Source organism: Phyllostomus hastatus, unplaced genomic scaffold, assembly GCF_019186645.2.
Source record: "Phyllostomus hastatus isolate PE091 unplaced genomic scaffold, TTU_PhHast_1.1 phas_scaffold_1674, whole genome shotgun sequence".
In the NCBI taxonomy this organism is placed as follows: domain Eukaryota; kingdom Metazoa; phylum Chordata; class Mammalia; order Chiroptera; family Phyllostomidae; genus Phyllostomus; species Phyllostomus hastatus.
The window spans coordinates 21,612,144-21,631,655 of record NW_025334011.1 but is presented as its reverse complement, the minus strand read 5'-3'; the positions used below and the strand labels follow the sequence as shown (position 1 = coordinate 21,631,655).

The 19,512-nt window shown below is 37.4% G+C and overlaps 1 protein-coding gene across 1 annotated transcript in view; it reads right to left on the bottom strand.

Moving 5' to 3' along the window:
• The window catches only part of CUBN (cubilin), a 251,860-nt gene that overhangs the window by 51,322 nt on the left and 181,026 nt on the right, over window positions 1–19,512 (bottom strand). The window contains exons 52-56 of the mRNA XM_045858052.1: window positions 18,026–18,147; window positions 17,268–17,493; window positions 15,486–15,673; window positions 8,542–8,698; window positions 6,958–7,107 (exon numbers count right to left, since the gene is read on the bottom strand). Coding sequence (XP_045714008.1) covers window positions 6,958–7,107; window positions 8,542–8,698; window positions 15,486–15,673; window positions 17,268–17,493; window positions 18,026–18,147 — 843 coding nt within the window. The remainder of the gene's footprint in view (window positions 1–6,957; window positions 7,108–8,541; window positions 8,699–15,485; window positions 15,674–17,267; window positions 17,494–18,025; window positions 18,148–19,512) is intronic.

Here is a 19,512-nt window from a genome sequence, read left to right as displayed (position 1 = left end):
GATAATCTACCACTTTGAACTGAAAGACCCTTGGTGAACGCATTTGTATTTTTTACATATCTGTACATTAAAATATTCTCTCCCCTTTTTAGATCTAAGTACTATCTTAGATAAAGTTAATATTATTATCAGAAAATATCTCTGCAATTTAAATCTTAAGACATTTTAGGAATGTATTTGGCTCCTCAGCTAAGTTTCTATCTAGCCTGAAGAAATCTTGAGGTATCAATTCAAGATATATTTATTAAATTAGCCTCAAGGAATCCCTTCATTTTGAAAATCCTGGAAGAGAAATGCTTCTACATGAGCATAAATCTACAAGTTAAAAATGTGAAATACTTAATTTCAATGACCTTATTATGTAGTTAGAAGAAATATAATGTTAGAAACATAGGACAAAAAAGAAGTAGATTAAACTCAGACTCACAGTTTGAATACCGCCAGATTATATACCTTAATTTTAACCTCAGAATTCGATGTGAAGACTCTAATAGCCCCACTAGAATATTAAAAATTTAGAGTAGGTGAGTCTGAGGGAGAAAAAGTTATGCATTATTTATAAAAATATCTTTAGCCTGCAAGAATATATACAGTTATAAATCCAAAACCACAGAATGAAAAGAAATATCGCTGATGATAGATGACAGTCTTGGCCTCACATTGATCAGACAGTCTTCTCTGCAGTTATTCTGTGCTTAAGTTGTTGGCAACCTGATACATGAGGTCAGCCCGAAAAAGGTCCAGTCATTGTTAATATAATGAGAATGGTTTGCACAACTTTGATGTAACCTTCGATGTAGCCAAGGAGAGTGTCCTGGAATGCATATGTGTGAACAATGATGACTTCACTGTACTAGTCAGTGGGGGCAGTAGACCCTGTTGAGTGAGGATGTGTACTGTGCAGCAGTTGCATTAAAAATGACTGAGAAAGTAGAAGAATGAATCAAGTTTTACGTTAAGCTTGAACATTCCTTCATGGAAACTATTCAGATTCAGAAGGCTGTAGCTATGGGCAACCGGTGATTGGCAGCTTCATTACTACAACAGGACTGCTCACACATCACATCTCTTGCAGAGTTTTCTGGCAAAACATCAAATCACCCAGCTGACTTAGTCCCCCTACAGACCAGATTTGATGCTGTGTGATTTCTGGCTTTTCTCAAAGCTAAAATCACCTTTGAAAGGGGAGATATTTCAGATCCTTGATGAGATTCAGGAAACTACAAAGGGGCAGCTGATGGTGATTGGGAGAACTGTGTGAAGTCCCAAGGTGCCTACTTGGAAGGGGAATGAGGCATCATTGTCCTATGTATAATGTTTCTTGTTTCTCATATCTTCTTCAATAAATATCTCTGTTTTTCATATACATGGCTGGATACTTTATAGACAGATCTTGCAGACTATCACAGTGATAGTTATCTTACAAAATAATAAAAAGACTGAAAAATAAGGTAAGATATGTCATGCTTGATTATTCTTTCAAATAATTAATCGAAAGAACTAGTTCAATTATAGAAATATCACCATAAAGTAGTGGTCATATATATCTATTGAGACAAAATAAAAATTCATTTGTTTATAAAAGGTCTATATTTAACAATAAGGAAGTTAGGCAGGGGAGAAGTAGAGGAATTTGAGAGGGGATATTAATATTTTGTAGATAGCAACATAATATTAAATAACTAAATAAACCATTAAACATAATCTGCTCATTCTCAAAGCCTGACTCAATAAATTGTGGAAGTTATGATATTTGGCAAGTTGCTTGATGGATTAAAACATTCTTATATTCTTTCCAGTAGTCACTTCTTTAAAGTGGGGTGCCCCTCCAATTTTTTTGCACAACAAATCATACATTACATAATATCAGGTCTTAGAAAGTTACCTAAAGTCTGAGAACATATCAAGGATTATTATAAACAAGGTGATATACAAGAAACTGATATATAAAATGCCATTAGGTGTCAAATAATTCACACATATACAGCTTTTTCTAAGTTCTACATCCCCCATCATCATATTAGATTGAAGATATTAGCCTGAATTTTCAATGGGAGGACACTTGGTGACAAGGGCCACAGGCACCAGAAATTAATGACAAACAGTTTTCCATAATCATAGGGGGAACCAATTAAATATCTAACCAAAACATATACAAAGCTCTTAAGTAGAATAGGTACAGTTAAATGCAACCACCATGACTGCATGTTAGAGAGAGAAAGGAACTTAGTCAGGCCTACAAAATGGTGTTGAAGAAGCCAGATGAATACCAAAGTCGAGGTTATGACCAAGAGGTAGCATTCAATGAAACATATGAGAACATGTCAGGAAGACAAGCATCCTGAAATTGAACAATGCCTCTTCCTCAAACTAGAGCCAATTTCATGGGACAAAGAACCACATTTATTCTTAATTCTATCTTCAGTAAACAATTTGTTGTATATTTACTACTGAAATCTCTGAGGTGTAAGATGACACTCCATGATTTGTTTTCATGACTATTTTCCATCCTTCTAAAAACCTTTGAAACACATTTATTGTTTAAAATGACAACATACTAAATGGTCAACATACTAAAATATAATTTTCATTATATTGAACTTTATTACTGAGCAATGTTCAATTCTGAATGCCATTATGATTCCAAGAACTTTGAGAGAATTGAAAGGGAACCAGGGATGAGTAATTCAGAAAATTATGTAAATTTGTGGAATTTAGATTCAGATTGCATTTTTTTCCTGAGAGTCATAGAAAGGCAGAACTGCCTAAGAGGAGTAGAGATAGAAAAATTCTTTTGGTCGAAACAATTTAATATTGTAGACAAGATAAAGTTTTTCAGTAAAGTTACAAAGGGCTCTAGGGAGAGGCGAGGCGGGTGAGCTAGGGGCCTGCTGTGAATGCGGTCTATTGTCTGTCCGATTACCTCTGCTCCACGTAGCTGGTTACCTCAGTGGAGGGCGTGATTCAGAGGGAGGGAAGAGCATGTACTAAGATTAAACTAAGCTCCATAGAGCATGCAGGCCAAAGTTTTAAAACATGGGCAAATGAAGAATCTCACGTAACCGAAGTGTCTCCTCTAATGCTAGACCAATTTAAATAAAATATCCACAGAAACTATTTCAAAAGAACCATTGCCCAATGCTTTCTAAGGTAATGAATTGTGAAATGTGCCTACATACTGATTTCTTTAGAATGATTGAGAAAGCAAAGAGAAGAAATGGTAAATAGTTGAGTAATGCCACTTAAAAAACTTCGAGTAAATGGGGGGATGGAATGTGAGCTAAGACAACTGACAAAACTCAATTTTTGTGCTGCTTAGTGGGGAAAAAAGGGCAAAAGGAAAAGTCTAAAATTAATTTTTCCTTTTCCTTTTAGCTTTATACTAGGTGTAGCTTGTAAACCAGTTCTTCTAAGTTAATAAAAGAAAACTCAAACAACTATTATATAGCCCTTCCTATCTGGCTGTTCTGGAAATCTAGGTCTGTTCCCCTGGGGATGTTGGGACCATCCATCCCTAGGGGACAGTGAGCCAAAGCATTTGCCTTTCTAGTTCTTTCCACCATCTGTGCTAATGTGCTACTCTTCTATCCAGTTCTTATCAAAAGGTATTCTGGATCTGAGAAAATTGAGTTTAGAATTTGCCTATATACAGAAATTTTTTTGTTAACAATTTCTAAACTCTTTATTATCATCACCAAGGTGAGTCAATATTATTAATTTTAATGATAGAAAAATCAAGATACAGAAGGCATTCACTTGCCTTATGTTACTATGCCTGCTAACTTCTCTACCTTACAAAAAATATATATAAATAATAAAAAAAATAAAAAAATAATAAATAAAAAATATAAATAATAAAAAAAGAGGGCCTATAATCTTCCCAGCAACTTGGAGGCATCTACCTGGACACATGAATAATAAGAACACAAAAATATACTTCTAGACTGTTCAATGGGTGGGAAAATAAAATAAGTATTTATTTAATGACATCAGATTGCATAATAAGTACAAACACTGGAAGTTTCTCTTTCATCCTTCCCTGTTAACTTTTGTCTGTTTCTGGTTTCATTTTTGACAAAAGAAAAAAAATTTTGAATTTGTTAATTCCCATTTCACAGATTTGAAGACACTATTCAGGATATCAAGAGCCATTTTAGTGTTGAGTTTACTTTCAGGAAAAAAAAAGGTTGTCTTATAAATAAATGCTCAAATGAACATTTCTCCCATGACTTCTGATTTCACTGGAATTTTTGTATTAAGCAGTGATTATGTAGGAAAGATAAGTCTGCAGTTTGTAGAATGACTAGTATTGGAAAGATAATAAGAAAGTTGGAGAAATTTAGGCCAACATAAAATATCATAACATACTTTTAGAGCAGCTTTAGTGAAAAGTAGTTAAAAAAGAAAAAAATAAAAGAAGTTACCGAACCTTTGTAACCTCCCTGTACAGAAACTGCCAGTATGTAGTTGAATACTTAGTATCCCAGCCTGAAGAGAGAACCTTTCCTAACCAGCTGTCAGTGTTCAGCAATCACGATGTATGAACAAATGTGCTTCCAGGATTTTATGGGCTGGGATAGCCCAATGAAAGGGCAAATCTAGAACCTTCATCTCCTCCTAGGCCGGCGATGGCTCTGTCGGTGTGTTAGGTTCAGAAATGCTTAGTCTTTGGGACTTAGTCCCTCCACAGTTCCTGTGGGCTACAGCAGTCTGAAAGGCCAATGCTCCTGAAAAGCAGAGGCTATGCTTCACCCTGAGAGCAATCCCCAGTTTTATCACAGCTTGCTGCACGTGAATTCTCTGGGCTCATTTTAGAAGGGGTAGAATGTTATGTTACTGTAGCTAACGGATTTGTAGCTTCTTGATGTTATTTAATGAACATCAGCATTGATATGATTAGTGATAAGAATCTAATTCAAGATTTGATTAATGGTGCCCTTTCTGGTAATCATTATAATTTAATTAAACTGTAGCCAGAAATTACCTACTTAGCCATTTGAAAATACTGAGTACTTGTAACACTGGAAATGTCACAAGGCATTATCATAAAGATATTATCTTATTTTAAAAAATCACTCTTTTCAACTGGGTCATGACCAGCAAATCCATTAGTAGAAGTTGAAATCACTTAATCTGCAAAACCAAGTATCTGCCTTCAGGCATCTTGTGTCAGGGCACATCTGGAGACTTGAGAAAACAGTGGTCACACGATGAATTATAATTCACAAAATATGTTTTTGGAGGCATTTTCTGACTTTTATAATGACTATTTTATATTTTTAAAAGATGAAAGTGATTATCAAACAGATTAAGCAATTTACACAGTCAGGTGACTAGTAAGTGGTCAGCCTGGCCTTGGGGACCCATCTGAAATGCCATGTTCGCCCTGACACACCCCACGTCCAGTGATCAGAGTGCGCCGTCCCTGTGTCCCATCTAGTCAGGGAGCTCCTGTTTAGGGCAAGTGTAGGTTCCCTTGTAATAATACATATCCTGTTGGTACAGTGGTGCTTTTTTGTGGCTATTGTACATAGTACATCTGACAGAGTCTTCTTTTTACTCTAAATGTCATTGGCATATGACATTCTTCTGTTTATGTAATTTAATGAGAGCAAATGCAGTCTGAGCCACACACTTCTCCCTGTTATTAAAACAACATTCCCCTGAACATAAAAATAATAGAAAAGGTATAAAGAAGAAAACAAATATCACCATCTATGGCGCAGTGGTAACAACTCTTCAAGTATGACTTAAGGACCCTACAGATTATTCACATGTATGTTATTGGAAACAGAAAACTGGATCATCTCCCATACACTGCTTTACTTTGTCCTAATGCTTGTATATATCATGAACACCTTTTTTTGATTGCTGGGGTTTGGTGTTAGCAAATGCTGAGGAGACCATATTAATTTCATGTTGCATTTTTACAGGGACATACATCATGCTTACTTGGCAATTTCTAGCAAACACAGGTGCCCCACACCACAACTTGTGAAAGTTAGGAAAAGGAGGTCACAGAAAAAGCATCAAATGGGAGAGGCTTTGTGGAATTTATCAGTGTATGAGGACTGACAAGTCATTTTCACTTTTGCGAAACATAAATTTTCTGGATACTGAATGCTGGAGAACATTTTGCTAAATGTAACTTTTCATTTCCATGGTAGACTACCTAAAGGGAAAGAAGTTTTAATTGTGCAGAGGAAGCTTGATACATTTACTGATTAACTATACTTTAGCAATGAAAATTTAACTTGTAAAAAATATTGGTATGACTGAGTGGTTGAAAACACCCATCTACTTGGAGGGATCTCTCTCCTGCAGTGTCAAAGCATCCATTAAACACCAAGTTGTGCCTGCTGCAGCCACGGCCCAGCCCAAACCAGAAGCTCCACTGTTCTCTCAGCCAGCAACCCACCCCCTAACGTCGTAAGGAACCCAACAAGGTGGTTGTGGCTAGAGGTTTCACAACCATATATAAGGGACTGATGAAGACAATAGAAGAGAAAGGAGATGAAAGCGTGTCCCATGACAATATTCAAAAGTACAGCTCAGATATTTGTAAAGTTTACTTTGATAGTTTCTCTCACTAGTCATAGTGTGTGAATGACTGTGGGTGTGTATATCCACATCTATGTCCATAGACTATAAATGTAAATGAATAAATTAATAACTATTATTAAAATATAATACATTTCAGACTTACATTCCTTAAGGTATTAACTTGAGGCTTGTGTTATTAAAGCTCTTGTGTTATTCTGTTTCACTTCTGGAGGGAATAGCACGGTACCTGTATTCTTAAAACACTGGATGGAATTTTAATCAAGTTTATATCAAAGGGACTCTGTGACACTTTAAATATTTTCTTCAAATGGTGATCTTAGACTATCTATGCCTCTACTTATTCCTCATTCATTTATTAAGAATCAATAGTAATTTACATGCGAATAGGCTTACCTTCCAAATGGAAAGATACAAAAGTCAAGAGGACCACAGACCTAGGATTAGCCTCTATGAAATAGGTGCAATTCATGTTGTTATCATACTGCCGTGGGTAGTTCGGAGAGACGATGTAACCTGAAGGCTTAGTGAAATTACTTCCACAGCCTATGCAGGAAGAAAAAAGCATTGTCAAAACATTTGTTCTCACATTCTGTATCTTTTTATCAGTGAGGAAAAGACTCAAATTTCCTAAATTCTATAGAGATGTGTTCTTGAGGCACTCCAAATAGAAGAAACAATCACTAAGAGAATGGAATTCTCATTCAAAAAATAAATGAGAACATTACATATTTTTTTAGAAAATGCTGTAGGGTTTTCAACTAAGTTGTAGAAATTTTTACCACAAATCTGTTGCAAATCACTTAATTTTAAGAGAATAAAGAATGGATAACTTAGCAAAGATTTAATATGGTTCATGTAGATAAAGAAATGACTAATGAAAAGTGATTTGTACCACACTGGTACACCTAGTGCTTTTAAAATATCTTGTTATATTGCTAGAAAACTATCTTATTTAATTACCATTGTAATCTGACCACAAAAATACCCACTTTTTAAAAAATGGTTGAATGTACTAATCCCAACTCCTGGAATGCCTGGTGCCAGAAACGGAAGTATCTTTTCACCACTAAATTGACTTTTGTTTCCATGTCACCACTAACTGGCTAATCCACATCACTCCCTGATCTATCACGTATGTAAACATCAGTACCCTTCTACCTCAATATCAAGCACACACAGTTACATACATATACTCATGTACAAGCAACCCAGTGAAGACCTAAGGTTAGGTCTCGGTTTGACTGTCATGCCTCCACCCTTTCTTTTATTTGTGTCTAAAGTACCATTTCACTTCATTATTCCCTCTGATTCCTTTCATCAAACTTTTTCCCGAACAGTGGTTTGCAGTTAGTAGCTTATTGATTCAATTCAGCCAACAGGCACACACCATTGGCTCTGAGGCTTAAACACTGCTACATTCCCCCCTAACCTCATTTGTGAGTAGTAATGAGAAGGAAGGGAAAATTTTGAAGAAAGTGGCTCCCAAGGTTTACTGGCTGTGAGAATCATCTGGGTGGGAGCTAAAACATGCCCGTCCACACCCATGGAAATTCTGAGTTCAGATGGGTCAGTTGAGGCCCGAGGATCAGCATGCTTCTAAAGCCGCAGGTGATTTCAGTGCAGGTAGTCAATGTGCCACATTCTGGGTACCTGGTTGACTAGTAATTATTAGCCTCCTGGGCACCTGCCAAATTCCTGGCCCCTTGAGATTTTAGGGTTAATTTTGGATGTCTTAGTGGCACTCAGGCCTTTTACATCAACTCTCAATTGACCTACCATTGAATTCAGTTCCATTCTCACTGATTTTTGAAGGACGGGAGTACTTTCAGGATTGGGTGGCCTAGCCACACTCTCCCACATGGACCCCATTCTAGCCAACCCCGGTGCAGTGCCCCAGTCTCCTTACTCTCCCCAGGCCCACCTGTGGCAGTCACACCCTTTCAAGGATCTCTAAGTTTGGTTTTTAGTGCCACTTACGGCTTACGAAGGAAGCAGAGAAGCCCTGAGCCGGCGCCTCCTGAGACTGGAACACAGCCATGAGTGCATTTCTCGGTGTGATGATGGTGCTGGGAGCCACGTTCCCACAGCTCGTGGACAACAGTGCTGTGTCTGCCGCCTCAGTTCCCGCCCACACCTAGTACAGCCACAAACATAACTTAATGCTCAAGGTTTTCCTGTTGACATTTTAATGCCTATGCTGAAAAATCATGGTATGAAGGTGTATAGCAACCTAAACATACTAGTAAATAAAACACATGCAAATAGGCAATATTTTCTTTTGAGAATAATAGTTTTAAGCGGCATTTTAACAGCATGTCTCATTTTTTAATTTTCCCAAGCACATTGTTTATTTTTGTGTAGCTAGACAGTAATTTTTTTTAAAAATCAATCACTACTCAGTTTCCTCTCACCTTCTCTTAGCTGACTTAATTTGAGTTAGCTGAGCTTGCTGGTGCCGAGAGAGAGAGAGAGAGAGAGAGAGAGAGAGAGAGCGAGAGAGAGAGAGAGAGAGAGAGAAATGTGTGGGGCTTACCATTTGTCCTGAGTGGATGGAAAATTGTGGGTTATGAGTAGAGAATACTACCAAGCAAGAAGCCTATAAAAATTAATATTTTTGTGGAGCATAAAGAAAGTGGACATGAATTTCAAGTAGGCAAAGTTGATGTAGAAAAAGTCCAGCCATTGTTAATATAAAGAGAAGAATGTGCATGATATTGATGCAACCTGGCAGCCAAGGAGAGTGGACTGGAATGCACATGTGTGAACAATGATGACTTCACTGTACTAGTCAGTGGGGGTGGTAGACACCATTGAGTGAGCATGTGTACTGTGTGGCTGTCACATTCAAGATGACTGAGCAAGTAGAGCAATGAGTCTGCATCAAATTTTGCATTAAGCTTGAACATTCTTCTGCAGAAACTATTCATATGATTCAGAAGGCTGCAGCTATGGACAACTGGCAATTGGCAGCTTCATCACAACAACACGCCTGTTCATGCATCACATCTCATGCAGTCTTTTGGTGAAATGTCAAATCACCCAGGTGACTCAGCCTCCTTATAGCCCAGATTTGGCACCCTGCCACTTCTGGTTCTTCTGAAAACTAAAGGAATTTAAGACTATCGGTGAGATTCAGGCAAATATGGCAGGGCACCTGATGGAGATTGGAAGAACAGTGCAAGGTCCCAAGATGTCTACATTGAAGGGGCCCGAGGCATCATTGTTCTAGGTACAATGTCTCTTATGCCTTGTATCTTCAATAAATTTCTCTATTTGTCATATTTCATAGCTGGATACCTTCTGGACAGATCTTGCATATGTAACTAGCATACACTGAAATAAATCGTAGCAGAATTCCTGCCAAAGTTAAACTTTAAGGCTCAACTTGAAGAAAGGATGAGATTTAGTCACTATGTGGTATTATTCAGCAAAAACTGGGTGAGCAACTCCCAGGTAGATTTGGTCTGTCATTTAGTTAGTTTGGCTACCTGAAAAGAAATAACGAATACACTCATTTGAAAAATAGAGTCTGAGGAATAAATGATAAGCATCGAATTTCCAAATCAAGCCTATCCTAACCAGACTAGTGAAGGACATTAATCATAGAAACACAAATTTAAATACAAAATTCCAACTTTGAAAGGGGTTGTAATGGAACTGTTGAGAGTATACAATAAGGTGCTCTACCTGATTTACAGAGCAGTGAGCCTGCCCAAGGAAACCCCATAGCAAGAAAAGGCATGTCTAGTTCAAAGAACAGAGAGGAACTGAGTAAGGTGTGAGGAGAGGCTAAGATCCATGCAGGCCTCATCCAATGTTAAAGATCTGGGCCACTGTCCTGAAAATGGTGAGGAGCCTCAAGGAAGCTCAAGGGTAGAAGACATTTGGCTTTTAGAAAATATTACAATGTGAAGAATAGAAGAAAAGAGAGGATGCTGGGAGATCTGCCAGGAGGGTGTTACAGTAGTTCAAACAAAAGATCATGGTATAGAAAATGCTGAGTCACTTGAGGAAAATAGTGACATGAGGTAATGAATACACACTATTGGGGAAAAATACTATTAAACATGTTTAACAAAGGAAGGCCCTCCTAGACGAGAGAGTCTCAACTGGGAGCAAGTCGGCTGTCCCCACAGAAAAATTATTATTAGCAAGGCCTGGAGGCATTTTTGTCATATTTGGCATGTGGGTGGCAGGTGGTGGTTAGGGGCCAGGATGCACAGGACAAGACTCCCCCAGCTAATAATTATCTAGCCCAAGAAGGCAAGAAACTAATCAGGTTTGGGTCAGTCTTCCTTGGCCGTTTGACTTTTTTTTACATCAAATTATGCAAGACTACTTATTTGAACATATCATTTTCAGGAATATTTCTCAACAAAGCAATAAAACATCAAGCCATTAAAAACATTTCTATTGGCATATCAGTCGATAGGAAGAAGAATGAGACAGCATGGATTCATAGCACCAACTTAATATTCCTCAGTTCTTTAAAGTGATATCATTTGAATTGATTTTTTAAACACTGGCATCCATTAGTCATTTTATTAAAGTCAAATTATATTTCCATTTATTAGATATAAATAATAAATATTTATATCTAATCCAGTGCCCGGCACTGGAGCTAATGAGAACAAAAGTACAGATATTCTGTCAAATACCTAAGATAAAAAATGTACCAGGATAAAACTGAACACCAAACAAACACACAATCCAATTTAAAAAATGAGCAGACAACTTGAATAAACACACTTGGAGAAGGACATACAGATGGCCAATAAACATATGAAAAGATGCTCATCATCACTAATCATCAGAGGAATGCAAATTAAAACCACAATGACATGTCAGCTCACACCTGCCAGAATGGCCACCACTGACAAATCAACAAATAGCAAGTGCTGGTGAGGATGTGGAGAAAGGGGAACCCTGGTGCACTGTTGGTGAGAATGCAGACTGGTGCATCCACTGTGGAAAGGAGTACAGAGTTTTCTCAAAAAATTAAAAATGGAACTGCCTTACGACTCAGGAATTCCACTTCTGGATCTAAATCTGAAGAACTCCAAAACACTAATTCGAAAGAATATGCACCCCTGTGTTCACTGCAGTGTTATATGCAATAGCTAAGATACAAAAGCAACTCAAGTGCCCATCAATAGACAAGTGTATAAAAAAGTTGTGGTACATATATATATATATATACACAATGGAATATTACTCAGCCATAAAAAGAATGACATCTTACCATTTGTGACAGCATGGATGTACCTAGAGGATATTATGCTAAGGGAAGTATGTCAGAGAAAGGCAAACACTGTATGATTTGACTTATATGTGGAATCTAAAGAAAAAAATAAATGAACAAGCAAAATGAAACAGACTCATAGATATAGAGAAGAGATTAATGGTTGCCAGAGTATAGGGAGATTGGGGGACTGGGTGAAAAAGGTGATGGGGTTAAGTAAAAATTGAAAGCTACAAAATAGTCACAGGGATGTAAAGTATGGCATAGGAAAGATAGTCAATAATATTTTAATAACTCTGTATGGTACCAGGTGGGTAGTGAAAATATCAGGGGAAACACTTTGTAAAGTATACGATTGTCTAACCACTGTGCTCGTACAAAACTAATACAAAAAATATTGAATGTAAATTGCAACTGAAAATGTTTTAAAGGTATGTCAGGAAAGAAATGCACACTCTATTCTCCCTAATATTCCTTTTAATTTTTCATTTTTTCCCTTAACTATTGAAAGAAACAGTATACAGAAGTTTTCTATCTATATTTAGTAAAATTATAAACATGACTTACTAATATCTGTATATACTATTTTTACAAATATTACTAAAAAGCAAAGTGATAGGAGATAACTTTTAATAAGGAATCTCAAGCTCTTTAATGAAGAACTTCAAGAGTGCTTACTTAGACCTTTCTGAAGTCATTGATTATGGATCTGACAGCTCTACCTTTTGGCCCAAGACACGCATGTCGTAATGATAACACTGGTGAGAAGTAATTAAGTATTCATTACTGCCTTGTCAGTTGGCAACGCATGTCATGGGCTCTGTGACCCGAGACTCATCAAACTATTAGATCTACAAAATTGTCATCAGGTCCAAAACTTTTCAACTTACTTAAGGTTTTTCTATAACGCAGCCTGGCTGCAAGTGATATTTTATCATTCAAGTCACTTTTTAAAAAAATATTTACTGAGAGAACTCCAGATCCATATGGGGTTGTAAGATATGAAATAGAGAAATCCCTGTACACATTTCCAGTTTTCCCTGCGCGGACATCCTGCAAGGCTGCAGTGTATGATGACAACACTGACAGCAGTATAACCCAGCAGTCTTGGTCACTTGCCTGGTTTTCCTTGTGCGTATACTCATGTGTGTACATTCAGTTTCATACATGTTCTATGCCCCTGCATTCAGTAGGTCCGACATCACCAGGACACCTCGAGTTGCCCTTTTAGAGTCACACGATTGGCTTCCACACCCCGGCTCTCTAACCTCTGTCTTTTTGTCCTCCATTCCTCAAATATTGCCATTTCTAAAACATTACGTAAATGGGACAATAAATTATACAACCTTTTGAGATTGACTTTTTCTACTTGGTGAAACTCCCTGGTGATTTGTCTAAATTTAGTCTGTCAGTACTTTGTTTTTATCGAGCTGTGTTCCATGGTTTCTGCGTACCAGAGTTTGTTTAACCATTTAACTATTGAAGGACATTTCGCTGATTCCAGTTTGGAGCTATGACACATAAAGCTTCTGTGAACGTTGATATGCAGGTTTTGTGCAGACAAAGTTTGCATTACTCTGGGGTAAGTCCCCAAAGTGAAACTGCTGGATCTTAAGGTAAGTGCATGTTGAATTGTGTAAGAAAGCGCCAAACTGTTTTTCAGAGTGGCTGTGCCATTTTACATTCCCTCTAGCAATGGATAAGTGCTACGTCTTTTCCCAACCTTGCCGGGATTTTGTGTTTGTCAGTTTTTAATTGTAGCCGTTTTGAGAGGTGTGCAGCAATATCTGAGTGAGGTTTTAATTTGCATTTTCACTAACAGCTAGCGATGCTGAACATCTTTCCTTATGTTTATTTTCCACCTGTATATTATCTTTGGGGAACTATCTGTTTATATGTTTTGCCCACATTCTGATGGAAACTTTGTATTTTTACACGTGAGTTTCCAAGTTCTGTATATATTCTAAATAGTAGTCTGCTGTCAGATACATGGTTTGTGAATCTTTCCTCCCTGTGGCCTGTCTGTAGCCTGTCTTTTCACCATCCTCACCGAAGCATTCACAAAACAAAAAATTTCACATTTTGATGAGATAAAATCAATTAATTTTTCTTCTTATAGATCATTCTTTTTAGGTTTAGTCTAAGAACTTTTCACCTATCTCTAGGCCCTGAAGATCTTCTGCTGTTTTTTCCCCTGAAAGTTTATGGCTATATATTTTACATTTAAGTCTGTGGTCTATTTTCAGTTAATTTTCATATAAGGTGTGAGGTTTAAGTTTGCTTGCTATAGGTGGATTCTTCTGCTGGTTTTGCCCACCAACTTCTCTATCTCTTGTCAGAAGTAGCAGTCTCAGGTCAGGAGGGACAAAGGGCGCTTGCCCAGGCCGCCCAGTTTTGGCAGGGCTCTGACCTGCCCTGGCCTGCTGGCAGTGTTACCTGGGCCCGATGTCGGAGGGACTCTCAGTTCAACCAGAGGAAAAATGGGCCAAAGAAATGTCTCATATCTGTATTTACAGTAAAAGAACTTTTGAGTCTTACATCTGCACATTAGATGCTGACTCAGTCCATGAGAGAGAAAATTCATTTGTTTCATGAAAAAAGCAATTAGGAATAGTGTATATTAAGTGTGTTTTATTACACACATATTTTATATAAGCACAGGATTTTTATTTAAATAGTAAGCACAGATTAATTAGATATATAACATAATTTAAGAGATGATATAATAATAACAATAAAAATAATAAAAATATTTTATTCATTAGGTAGTTTTATATTCCCAGTACTGAACACTATGTTATATTATATTACCTCTAATGCTTAAAACTGAAGTAGGTATTGTTCTCTTTATTTTACAGCTGAGTAATTTTAAGTTCAAATGTTTAATTAGCTCACAGAGAAACATGCAGGTGATAAATGTAAGAGATTTGAATAGAGCCCAGGCTAATGTGAACTTAAGGCTGATGTTCTTCCCACTAAAAGGCATAGCCTATTAGAAATAAAACATATAAGATGGAAAAGAGAACAGACAGAATGAATTTCCAATCAGTCATCACGGTCATAAGTCAAGACAGTGAGGCCAGCGCCGCATGAGCGGTATCCGTTAGGCAGCCAGCCTCACTCTGACTGCCTCACTGCCGCTGTTTGACTTGGGTCTCTCTTGTGGTGTTTGCAGCTTGTGGGCTCTGAAGGCCAAGGTGAAGGCAACAATAGCCACTTCTCTAGCCTTCTGTAATTTCTATAGCATACTTAAAAAGAGAGGATGCTTGTAATGATGCCTTACATTCATTTTGTCCCAGAGGATCTATCAGGAAGAGAAGGAGGGAGAAGGAACAGAGGCAGAATAAGAGAAAAAACAAAATCTGGCCTTCTCTCTCTTTAGTTTCTACACAAAGGAAGAACCACTAATGCTCATGAGAATTTAATAAGGCCATCCAGAAAACAATTTCCTTAAGTTACTTTCCCCATGTATTAGCAAATAAGAAGTCCCATGGCAATGCATGTGTTGTGGTTCAAAGTTTGACTCCTAATAGTTGAGATTTCTCACTTTTTTAATTCAAGAAATCCAAGCATAAAAATTGTCCTTTTCTTACTTTGAGAGGCAATGAGTCATTTCTACTCTAAATGTTTATGTTCACAAAACCAGTTCTGTTCCAGTTAAATAAACAAGCCCACTAACCTTCACGAAGCTGTTCTGACACTGTCCGTCACCACTGGGGATTAGGAAGTTGCTGTCAAAGCTGATCTCCAGGTGACTGCTTTCATGAGTAATGACTGTCCAGGAACACCTGCTGTTCTCAGGATAATTCTGAGGCCAGTGAGGGGATCTGATTGTTCCATTATCTGAATGAAGTATTCCACCACAACCTTAAAAATTGTCATGAAAAAAGTCATTAATCTTGAGGAAAATAACAACGTTAAGCCAAGACTTCTAGAGAAGACACATTTCTAAATGTGAGATTTTAGCTCGCCTCTCCTTCTGTATGAGTCCCTGGCCTTTGGGGCAGGCATACGACAAGAATGCTCAGTCAGTGTCAGGTGCACTGAATCTACAGGAAGCATCAGCTGTTACTCTTTTGTCACACCTCTGGGAGCTCAACTGAGAACTCCAATCCTCGTCACAAAGAGGATGGACTTGTACCCTGTCTTCAGACAACACCAATATGATATACCTCCTTTGAGGCTACAATTTGTGGCCCAGCAATCCCAAATTGTGTGTTTTATTACCACAAACACACAAGAATACAAGTCCTTACTCATTTGCAATTTTATTCTAACACACAGGTCTAGAGAAAGTGACCTTGAGAAGGGAACATTCTTCCATTAATCACCCTGGTTCATTCATATTAAAATATTGATGAATGGAAATAAAGAACATGGATTGACATAAAAAATCTAGAATTATTTTATACTATTGAACTATATACTTAAGACAGGACAAAAGCCACACTGGATTGAGTGCCCCTGGCCTGTGAACCAAAGGGTCGCTGATTCAATTCCCAGACAGGCACATGCCTAGGTTGCAGGCCAGGTCCCCAGTAGGGGTTGTGTGGGAGGCAACCACACATTGATGTTTCTCTCTCTCTCTTTCTCCTTGCCTTTCCCTCTCTCTAAAACTAACTAAATAAAATCTTTCAAGAAAAAATTTTTAAAAACTCCCTCTGACTTCACAGCAACCAGTGCTTTAATGAGGGAAAATTTGACTCATTCCATAAAGATCTTTGTAATAACTCTGACTCTCCTGGAAAGAACTGCCCTGTGTATGTGACATTGCAAGGCTCTAAAAAAATCCTGACTAAAAGTATCTGATACAAGTTCTTACATTTTCTGGGAACTTCCATGAAGTCTATACTTTATATACTCAAATGTTACATCCTTTGAAATCAAATGTACGATTATTTGTCACATACTCCAGGCAGAGCATTCATTCTAAAATCACAAATCTTGTTATTTTGCTGCTCAGCACTCTTCACTGGCTCCCCACTACTTAAGGATAATATGGAAGCCAAGACTCCACATGATGTGGACCACTTATCTTCCTGCCAGCAGCTCACCACTTATCAGTCTTCCTCCAGGCTGCCAAATGTTAAATTACTTGCAATCCCAACACATCTTTTCTATTACTTATGATTCTGTGGTTGTGCCCTTTTGCCTATGGAGGCAGAATGGTGAAGTGTTAAGGTCAAAGTTTCTGGGCTCTGTCTTTATTCAAACCCTGACCCTACCAATTATTAGCTACACAATCTAGGCAATTTATTAACCCATGTATCCTAAGTTTCTGCCTGGGCAAAATGGAAAAAACATGTATTGGTGCTGTGTCCTCCTTTCAGGGTTACTACAAGAGATGGCGCATTTAGAACTGAGTCTTACAGACAGTATACAAAATATACACCTGCTGAATTAGTTATTAAATTTAAAATCAAAGAAAAAAGATGGTAAGTGCAGAGAATGTTTCTTTTACCTAAAGTTTGTGTGCTCCACGTAACATAGAATCCACCATTTTGCACCGAATGATCTGAGTTAAAAATCACCACCAGCTGGTTTGAACCGGACTGGATTGGCCCAGGGTTGGAAGTCCCACAGTACTGTCCTATTATGGGCGATGCGGGAGAACCACCGTTCCTGACAGTGACAGAGTCCCAAGCACAGGTTGCATGGCTTTCAATATCAAAGTCACTAAATGTAAGCTGCAGGAGAGTAAAGAAATAATGAGGCATTCCTTATTATTTTATGAGTTATGAGTTTACCTACCCGGAGTTAGACAAGCTCCCCACAAATCCTTTTATTTTCTTTTAATTTATACAATTTTGTATTTACATCTCTTTATTTAATTTTCCTTTGCCCTCCTTTTTCCTTATTGAAGTTTCTCTTGGAAATTGTGAAAAAGGATGTTTCTCTCCAAACTAGAGTCACTAGGGGGAACTCCTCAGTTCCCTGGGCTGGGATGGCAAGTCATATTAAGTGCATGAATACACCTCACTCCTGGGTGTGGAATTATCTTCTACTTTGAGCTTTTCCAATGTTTGAAATAAGAACTTATTCTCCAGTAATTGCAAACTTATAGATGTCATTCTATAAGAGAGAATTTTAGGGAGAAAATAATCTGATTGCAAAATCAAAGGCTAATATTTACTTGATAAAAGAACTCTGTTCCCACACAGGACATGATATTGCAGTTCTATAGTCCCAGAAGTAATTTTCTCAGTCATCAGAACTCACAGTGATGGTGTGGCCTTGCGGGGCTTCCAACAGCCAAGAACAGTGGGTCAATCTGTCATAAGAGGCTGGATAGTTGGGGCTTGTGATCACTCCACTCTCACCTATCTGTATTCCACCACAGTCTGAAATTAGATTTGTAACCTTCTAAATAAGATAGGAAAAAAACCCCTGCAAAACCAAGGTACATTATACTTCAAGCTCTCATATTTTATAATTTAAAAATACAGTAAATGAGTAAATAAATGAAATTGGATAAGAGCAAAGTAAAACTGTGTACAAGATTAGAAGTAAACAAAATCCTATATGCAGAATCACAGAGTGAAACAAGCTCAAGTTTAGTACAAAGGAGAAAGGAGATAATATTGTACCATAATGCAGGAAAATTAGGTGTGTGTGTATAACTGAGAGTGAATGTACTAGAGACAAAATAAATAAAATTGCCTTTCTTGAAAAAGCCATGCCAATGAAAATAAACATAAGCTGGAAGAATATGATTATTTCCATAACTAAAGACTTTGTCATTTGTTAATAAGCACATATGTCTGCAGTCAGCTATCAAAGTACACTTGTATATGAGCACAGCAGTCGAAAAACAGATCCATATATAAAGCATAGCATGGTATGATGTTTCCCACAAATAATACTGCTTCCTGAAGTTTGACTCCTTTCTTTCAATCTAATAAAGAAAAATAAACTGGCAAAATGATTAATTGAGTAGATTAATTAATTAATACTTGCCCCAATGTCACTCCTCCTCAAACCTTCTCCCAATCAACTCCCATTTGATTATAGCACAAAAAAGTGTTAGATAAAACTATAACCAAAATATATTTTGATTTATATCCAAACTTAATGGGAAGAAAGATCTCCAAAATCAACAAATATGTGCACTCAAATTCTGAGGGGTAATCTCACACTGAAAGTATATTAGTCTGAGAAGTCAGAGAACCAAGATGTGTGGCCCAGGGATTGGGGTCTAAGGTTTTTATGACCAGACAGAAAGAGGGCATATGACCTCAGACCCCCACGAAGTCAAGAACTAGAGTTGAGAGTTTACATGAAGTCGGGATCTGAAAGGACTGCCATATTAGTGAAAAGGAACTAGAAAAACTTCAAGGGCCCAAAGCAGCAGCAAGGAGTAGCCCTATCTGACCTGGATGAAATTTTCAGGTGCGAGCTAAGTATCAGAGATGCAAATCTAACACAAAACATTAGCAAATAATACCCAGTAATATGTTCAAAACATACATCATGACTAAATAGGGTTTATCCTGGAAATCAAAGAATAGTTTAAAGAGAAAAAAATTTCAAAATAATTTATCACATTAGCATATTAAAGGAGGAAAATAGAATCATTTCAATAGATGCAGAAAAATTATTTGACAAAATCTTATATTCATTCCCAGGGGGGAAAAAGAAAACAGAACTTTTTTGTACACTGTGAATTTAAGGATCTTTCTTTATTCTGATAAGGAGTATTTATTGAA